General features: G+C 37.7%; 1 protein-coding gene across 1 annotated transcript; it reads right to left on the bottom strand.

The window, feature by feature from the left end:
• Positions 1 to 2,875: 2,875 nt before the first annotated feature.
• On the bottom strand, positions 2,876 to 3,531 carry LOC149011147 (large ribosomal subunit protein eL29z-like). The gene is made up of 3 exons (XM_089160460.1): positions 3,435 to 3,531; positions 3,238 to 3,343; positions 2,876 to 3,139 (listed from the first exon to the last, which is right to left on the bottom strand). The coding sequence occupies exons 2-3, from the start codon at positions 3,337 to 3,339 to the stop codon at positions 3,053 to 3,055; spliced, it is 189 nt and encodes a 62-aa protein (XP_089016586.1). The 5' UTR covers positions 3,340 to 3,343; positions 3,435 to 3,531; the 3' UTR covers positions 2,876 to 3,052.
• Positions 3,532 to 9,410: the final 5,879 nt, after the last annotated feature.

Raw genomic sequence — 9,410 nt, 5'->3', positions numbered from 1 at the left:
GATTATTATCGGATATCCGATAAAGTTTCGGATTCGGATTCGGATGCCTTCTCTAAATTTTTGCCGGATTCGGATTCGGATAGCGGATTTACTAATCGGATTCGGATTCGGATACTGGTGTATCCGAGCCGAATCGGGTCCGTTTACAGGCCTACTTGTATGTCCAAGCCTGGCAAAAATACGCACTACATGGGATTAACAATTCTTTCAGCGGCTTTCACCTACATTTTGCCGGTTGGGCGATTTCCTGGCGGTATTGGGTTATAATTTATTTCGAAAGGATTTTTCTTTTCGCTGAGTAGCAAACCGGTGAAATATCGCCATGTACAACCAGGAAGTGAGATTTGGGTAAACACCAAGGAGTGAAATTTAAGGGTTATGTTATATGAGTAGGTTACGTAACAGATTAAGGATCGCCTTCTCATAGCATCTTAATCATGCCCTTCAAAAATAAATACACGCTTAAATTCCAAATTCCAGCCAGTCGAATGAACTAGGAATTACCACGCGAGATTATTTTCTAGCATACTTTTATGTACAGAGAGACCATTACTTGTACCCAATAAGAGTCGACTTTTTTTATCTCACCAACAGGTATTCGTCTTTGCCAACTGAATACCTCTTTCCAATAATTGGCTTTAGCAAGAACGCAATATCTTTGCCGTGTGTACAACGATGGCAGCATTCCTCCCCACAGCCACCGGTCCCACAAGAAATCAGTACAGATGGAAAAACATATAAATGTTGAAACATCACAAACACCTCAGATGTAGAAACACAACTCTGATGGAAATGACCACCGATCCCACATTGCGACGAATATCTCACTTTGTATCACATTTTAAGATTTGCCAATTCAGTATGTCACTAATAAACTCTCCTACTCTTATCGAGCCGACGAATAGTCGCCAAGATACTAGTGCGTGGTGTAGCATGGTTTACTCGCATAATTCTAGCCACGCCATTACCGTCGCATTTATCAGATGCTGATATAGCTATATCAAACAGATACCATACCATATTTATTCAACATGAACGACTGAAAACAATTATAAAAAATTAAAATTAATAACATTCAATTAGATCCCAAAAAAATCCTGACATTGATATGTAATGATTCAGGTTACTAATCCAGTTAATTTGAGAGAAAAGGACCTTGCCACGTATTGAGCAGGCCAGTCCAAGGGAATAATAATAGAAAGGACTTGAAATCTGAAATCATAAACGACACAGTTTTAGTTTCATAAAACAACGCACGGGATGGACATTGACACCCTTGAATCCCATTCAGCAAAAATGATCTAGATGGAGAACACTTCACTAGAGAAACATTATTATTATACAAAAGATGGATATTCTCATCCCCAGTAAGCCCGCCCCTACACTAGTGCTCCCATCTCTCATCTCCTCCATTGCTGCCACGCACCTCTAGTTTTTCATGTATGTTCTGTCCTAGATGAAAGCGAATAGCATCTAATACTCTGATAAAATCCATTGACCATCCCTACACTACTCATCTCCAGTAAAGCTCCTATCCTGTGCCCCATGTTTCATCTCCTTGGTTGCTACCACTTACCTCTCTAGTTTCTCATGTTTCATCTCCTTGGTTGCTACCACTTACCTCTCTAGTTTCTCATGTAAGTTGACCTAGATAAAGGAGAGAAGCATCCAATACTCAAGAGGATAAAAATCCGTCGATTGTCGCTATTCATCTGCAATAAGTTCCCACCCTAGTGCCCCATGTTTCATCTCCTTCCTTGCCACAAAGCACCTCTCTAGTTTCTCATGTAAGCTATTATCGACGCTCTTAATTTCCCACATTAGGAAACATATAAAATTCTCATCAAATAATCCGACAAACTCAAGTGAGAAAGATCAGCAAATGAATACCACCTATATCAGCACCTGCAGCTTCTAAAACCTCCTACACCTTATTTTCACTTGGAACTTCTTATCCTATACCATCCAATTATGATCAGATCACTTGACATCATCATGCTAAAATCAATCAAATTACGTCTATTGGGAAGGCATGCTATATAATCAACTAAAATACTGAGTTTATATACAACTACCTCGAAAAGCAAACAGCTCAAAACATGTTCAACTGCCTCACCAGTACAATAATGTTTTGGTAGCAGGGCAAAGACACCCCCAAAACCATGATTCCAGTAACAATAGAAGTCAAACTCATGCAACAACAGAAGCCAAACTCATTCTGAGGAAACACACACACAACTAAACAAAACGGTTCACCCAGTCAACGGGAGCTTAACAGCATCCTTGAATGAGAAGAAATATTTAGGCCACAGGGAAAAACAAGAAAGCTTGTTCACTAACCTTATGAAGATTATACTAGAACATCATGAATACAGGGGGAAAAATAGAAAGAACCTGAAAGATTTGCATAATTGAAATGCTCCCTAAAGAGCAAAATGCATCCTAAATAGTACCTCAGTATGAGCACAAGTATCAAATAACTTAATTAACCTTGCCAATTCAATTCACAGAGTGGGGCGATTGAGGCAGACCATTTCATTCAAATAGCGAATTCCAAGCAACTCTCAGATAATATAAATGATGATAACTAATCAAAAATCTTAGATATGGCTCGTCAACATTAAGAAAGTAAACACCTAATAGCTCAAACCGTAGGACTGGGCGACAAGCAGAAACTAAGTGATGAGCTGCCACATAAACGGACACGGTGGAAGGGCATCACTAGGCGATAGACATTAAGAGATAACAACTCACAGATTCAAAACAACAATAAATCAAATTCACAAGAAATCAAGCAAATACTCCAACATCTTTCAGTGTATGTAGGATAATTGGTAACACAACAAAAATAAATCTTTGAAAGAGAAAAATAGACTTGAGACAAATTAACCATTAATCATCCAAAAAGTTATCGTAAACAATATAAATCTCTATGTTCGAAAACAAAAGAAGAACTAGTCGAACATTCACTACATCTTGTTTCAAAAATAAACCAGTTTTCAAACGTCAGAAGCTACTAAAAAGCCCCTCTAGTTTCACGATGATTCCTTGTTTACTCTTCCACCTCTGACCCAGATCCACCGACCTTGTTGTTGTGCTTCCTAGCATACCTCTGGTTCCTCAAGAACTTGGGATCCATCTGAACAGGAGAATAAATGGAATGATCAAATACGATTTCATGAATATCGTAAAATTCATTGAATACATAATATTCAAATAACGATGTAAACACCATACCCCTTTGGTGGATGTGTGCCTGTGCTTCCTTGGCTTCTTGATTCCATTCTTGTGATTCTTGTATGACTGGTTATGCGCAGTGTGGTTCTTCGACTTCGCCATTTCTCTGCGATGGCAAACGAAATACTACTCCTTCAACCTAAAAGAATCGCAAAAGCAGAAATCCAAGAAAGAAAAAGATCGTACGAGAGATATACCTTAGAGGAACAGACGGATCTCTTCTTGAGTTACGAATTAGGGTTTCCTTCGGAAGAACGGTGACTGGCAGAGGGGTGTCGTCTTTATAGAGTCGATTTAAACCCTATTTCCTGACACCATTTAAATGACAAAACTACCCTTCAAATATCGAAACCCTAATTAGACGTGGGCCTAGCTGAAATCGTAAAATAGTCATGGACTCTCATAAATGATGGGTTTCATAACAAGGTCACCTGGAAACCGCCCGGCCCATATATGTATTGCTTTCCCGAAAAGGCCCCCAAAATCGAATGCTTAAAATGCTTATATGTTTTGCAATTTTGGTTGGGGTGTCAATTTGCAGTCCAAACCGTTAAAGTCGAACTGCACCGGTCCGTTATAGTCCAAACCAGCCCATCAAACCTTAATGGGCTGCATTTGGGCTGAGGGTGGCAGAGCCCGCACCAGCCCAATCCCAAATTGCAACCCGTTATAACTTGTTTTGAGGGAGTAGAGGCTCTCCACCTCAAAGCACGGCGATGCTTCGGTTCTTCAGAACGGCTCTATCTAGGGTTTGAAAATTTGTTTCAAGAAGACTATCTGGTAGAGCCTGTGGAATGAATTTGTAGTTTCCATGTTACTACTATTATTTGGGTTCTTGATTCTTGATTTCTATAAGGCGGGTGGGATATCTATAAAGTGGAATGACATTTCATTTTTTAATGGAAATTGATTAATAACAATTTTGTTTTCTATGGGATTTTGGCTCTTGTTGCAAGATGTTCAACTATTTCTTTTTGTTTTTTTTCTTGCATGCCATAAATTGTTAGCCCAAATTGTTAGTCAATCTGAGTATAGACTGTTAGCCCAAACCGTTAGTTAGCCCAAACCCAAAGCACGAAACCGTTATTTTGCTAATGGGGTTTGGGTTGGGTGTTTTTGAACCTAAAATTGTTAAGCCTAGCCCCAAACCGCACTGTTGACATCCCTATGCTCTTGAAAGATAGACCCCTTCCGTACCCCACCCACCAAAAAAAAAAAAGGCAGGCATACACACACGCCATGGGATACCATCCCTAATACTACAGGAGTCGAGCAGGGCAAGTGAAACAAGGAGATTGGATATTTGGTCTTCGTACATAATGGACAATGTTAAGCGAGTAGGATGCAAATTCATAATATAGGTTCCTTATTATATATCCATGTTGATATTAGCTTTTCTGGAAGGACTGATTTTGGCTTCAAACTCACACTTACAAGTACACGCTCTTATATAAAGCTTTCCTTGGGCGCTTGGGAACGAAAATGGTCCTTACACTAAGCCACTACAACCCCTGTACGATTGAACTTTTTCTTCCCCTAAGCTATTTTTGGTTTTCCCACCCCTTTCCCACCCCCCTTGCAACACACCCCGCCCCGGGGGGAATGGGCCCCCCCGCCCCCCCCCCCCCGTGTACGATTGAACTTCTTCCTAAGCTATTTTTGGTCTGATGTCTTAATACTGACATAGTATTCCCATCACATCCAGTTTTTGAGAACCATGTAACCTAGCAAATACTTATCAGTATTTCTAAGGCTATCTCTAGTAGTAGGAGGATTACAAGTTGTAATGAACCATAACTTTCCTAGTACTTTTCCTCCTATCAATTTCAAAATTTTGCTTATCAAGCAAAACTCATGGAAGTTACTACTTTAGGAATGCATTCAACATGGTCTAACAAACAAAGGCTTAAAAGAATAATCAAAGGAAAGTTAGACAGATTTCTTGTAAACTTGGAATGGATGAGTAAATTCCCTAATACTTATATATTGTCTTCAATATTTATAGCTTCAAATCATAACAATATCATTCTCAACACCTTCAGCTCATTGGAAGGAACACAAGAACTTTCAAATTCGAATCATTCTTGACCCTTGAACCATCTTTTCTGGATCTAGTTAAACTGAACTAGGATTGTTCAACTATGGGTTCTCCTTCCTTCTCTTTGATGACTAAACTCAAATCTTTAAGTGGTACTTTGAAAATAAATGAACAAAACAATGGTGGGGAATTTACTAAAGAAAAAAAAAAAAAAAAAAAAAAAAAGAGCATAGAAAAATTTAGACATTTAAAAAAAAGCATAGAAAAAAAAAAAGAGCATCTAAAAACTCCTTGGGAAACACAGAAGTGATCACTGGTATACAAAGAAAAAATAATTATTTGCCAAGCTTCGTCTTAATCTTAATCAATGAGAACATCTTTGGCATTAAAAATCCAAATATAATTGGATTAATGGAGGAGACAAAAATAAAAGATACTTTCACCAAAACAAGATCAGATTGTTGAAGTCTTTCTCTCACACTTCATAAGCATATACAAAAATTCAAATCCTCAACAAAATCCTGAATACTTCAAGCACATAGAAGGAAAATTGAAAGATGATGATATTCAAAATCTGTTGCCCCCAATTACATATTCAGAAATTCAAAAGGCAATCATTAGCATCGGAGCATACAAAGCCCCAGGACCCAATGGATATTTAGGTATCTTCTTTCATAAAACCTGGAATATATGCAAAGAATACATCATCCAATATGTTAAAGTTTTCTTTGATAACAGTAGCTTTGCAACTATCATGAATCATACATACCTATCTATAGTGCCCAAAAATGACAACCCAACTATTGTAGGAGATTTTAGATCAATCGGACTTTGCAATGTCTGCTACAAAATCATTGTTAAGATTCTTGTAAATAGATTGAAACCTTTCATGCAAAGACTGATTTCCTTCAATCAAAATGGGTTCATACAAGGTAGACATATACATGATAACATTCTCATTAATATCACTCCCCACTTGCCAGTATTGGTCCCAACCGACAACCTATGAGTGCGATCCACAGTCACAAAATCCATGGTTTACCCATCAATGATAATAAATGCTCACAACAATAATTAAGAGCAAGAATAATATAAATAATTAAATAAAAGGAATTAGATGTGTCCAATACTCAAAAGGGATGAATCACTGAAAAAGGAAATAAGTAATCATGTCCCAAAATTAATAGAGTTCAGCGGAAGTAAAATTGAATTAAGTCTGATTGTTTATTTGAGCTCTTTCATAAGCAATGGTCTTTTCTTCTAGCTTCACAATGAAGGGAGTCATTCATCCTTTCTCCATTGATTTCTCAAAGTGATGCGCTATCTGAATCCACCTGCCATCAATGGGTGTTGTTAGCGCACTCCAGGCATCCGCAGGTGTCTTCATGATATACATCGCCACTTCCCATTGGCGCCTCCATAGCTTCTTCATTAGGTTTCTCCTAGTTATAGGGAATTTCTCCCGATCCAAGATTCCCATCTGTTTAGTTTTAACAAATATTCACAAATGAATGAATTCTGATGAACTCAACAAGAAAACACATTTCATATATATGTCAACATTTTATTATGATAAACAACATATATAAAGAATGATATGCAAGTGTATGAATGCAACTAGAATCTAACTATGCAAGTCTCTAATATGGTGGACATGCTTTAAGATATAACATCAGCCCTCCTCTAGGTAGGTCTAGTCACTCTGATCCCTCACGGACTAGTTATCTATTGGGATCCCAGGCAAGGGGTTCAGTCCTTGTCAATCAACCATGGCTGGGGTTTAGGTCCACACTCTCTCACCACAACCATTGGCATGAGTACTAGCGCATATTAAGGTTTCTAATCCAATGCAAGGTCATACAGTGACATACAACATGTAGTTCATATACTTCCCCTATGGCACCAACCAACTCGGTTCAATATCATTCTCTACCTAAGAATGAGAATCATCGTGGATTGGCTACCTCTGTTGGACTCCATTCTCTAACCCTATGGTCATCTACATATTGTTGGGGCGGACGTTCTCATGTCTCCACACGACTTCCAGTCGCTCCTTGGATGCCCATGAGCCCAACCCTAACATATGCAACCCTACCAATGCATGATTAACAGTGAACCACTAAATTTCCGCACGGACTGGCTACTACTATAGGATGAGACAGAGTCACATCACCGTCATCACAAGTCATTCGGCTTCAATATCTCTATCGAAAGGGTAGTAGCATGTATGGGTACCTAATCACGCAATCTAGACCTCCTAATTATGTCATGCAACAACCATGATAGTGCTGGAGAGCGTTAGTAAGCAGTGTCACATACCACAGCCCTTGATATCCTAAGTAATGGATACCCAATAAGGATACCCTCAATCATAGCTACATCACATCATCAACCACCATCATATGATTAAGTATTTATCATCACATAGTAATTGAAGCATATCTAATGATCATTCACAATACATATCTAACCATAATTCACATGAACACACTATTAAAACAAGTTATTAGAATACAAATGCATTCAAATTTACTATAATTCATCATAGATCATGATAATACATATATGCAAGAATGTATCATTACCGGTCAAAGTTGAAAAGATTAATAAAAGTGCAGTCAAACCTCTCTAACAACGGTTCCAATAAACCTCAGAGATCACCTAAAGATAGGTTACAAAGTTATATTATGAATGAAAGTCAAAACAGAGCAACCAATAGACTGACTGGGCTTTTGTGACCCAGTCGGTCGCTTATGGAGATTGGTTGGGCCAATCGACCGCCCCTATTATAGACGGCAATTTAAGTATGAAATTCCAATTTTTAATCACCCAATTTTAATCTTATTTTGGGATGATCTAAATCCAAATTTCGTCCTTACTAAGTTAACATTTTCATACACAGTCCCTTGATTTAAGCTCATTCCAACTCTAGCCTGGTCTACTTCTTGTGCAAGTACAATTCTAGCCCAAGAATTGGTCTCATTTTGACTTTGTTGTTCTCTAAACGTTGAAGCTCACATTAAGGGGCTTTGAAACCATTACTCCGTTGGAGTTGCATCAAGGAGCTTTGGAACTACTGCTTCATTGAGCTTGCTGCAAAGTACATTGGAACAACACACCTAGTGGATCTACTTACTATATTCCTAGTTTCTAAGATAGTTTTAAATATTATGACAACCTCAACTATTGATCCCCCTTTATAATCAAGGGTTGAGATTTTGAGTACGTAACTAGAGTCATTTCCTCTACTTTACTTATAAAAGGCTTTTTCGTTTTGTCAAGGACAAATGCTTCAGAAGCTCGAATGAATTATGCATAAGAGCATTGCCTTTGCAACCTTGAAGAGTTGCACCACATCAATATGGAAGAATTGATGTCTTCTTAAACTTTTATTGGAGGCCTAGAAGAGCAGCCTCTAAAGTTCTACTTATCCCCTTCATTTTCTACCAAAGCCTCAAACTCTGTTCACCCATGGGGAATGGTATAATGTATCAATCTGGGATCTTTGTACTTGTGTTTGGTCATATAGTATAATTTTCTTTCCTCTAGAAAAAAAAATATAAATTATAAAATACATATAATGACTAGAAAAGTATTAATTTCTCCAAAATTCTTGGTATGGAATTATTTCCTTGTCTTTTGGAACCGAAATTTTTTTCCAACAAATTATGCCAAACACAACATACATCACTTCACACAAAACTTCGAATGAGCACTTTATTCAGCCTTTTCTGCCAAGAATTTGGAATATGTGAAATTGAATTTTCTGTGTTCATTTTCCTTTCTTTGGTATGTTCCTAGCTAAGAAATGGCGGTGGGCAATCCGCCATGATATCCTGATTCAATGAAAGAAGGCATTTCTTAAGGTTCTTAAACCCATTAAAGATCTATGAGGTTTCATCATTGTCAACAAATGCAGTTCTTTTTTTAAAATCTTTTGAAATTTGTTTAGTAATAAAAATCCTTTTATTTAGAAAGATTGTGTAACCCCAGAAACAGACTTCATTACAATTTTGATCCAACAGTCATCTTAAAAGGATCGAAACGAATCAAATCTAATTCAAGTTCTTAAACTAGTCCCAATTGATAATCGGTGAAATCCAGAACTATATTTCAAAACAAAGAGGGAAAAATA

Source organism: Hakea prostrata, chromosome 7, assembly GCF_041222555.1.
Source record: "Hakea prostrata isolate BN-2017 chromosome 7, UWA_Hpros_2, whole genome shotgun sequence".
Lineage (NCBI taxonomy): Eukaryota > Viridiplantae > Streptophyta > Magnoliopsida > Proteales > Proteaceae > Hakea > Hakea prostrata.
Note: the sequence above shows the minus strand (reverse complement) of the source record. Positions and strands in the feature narration are given on the sequence as shown.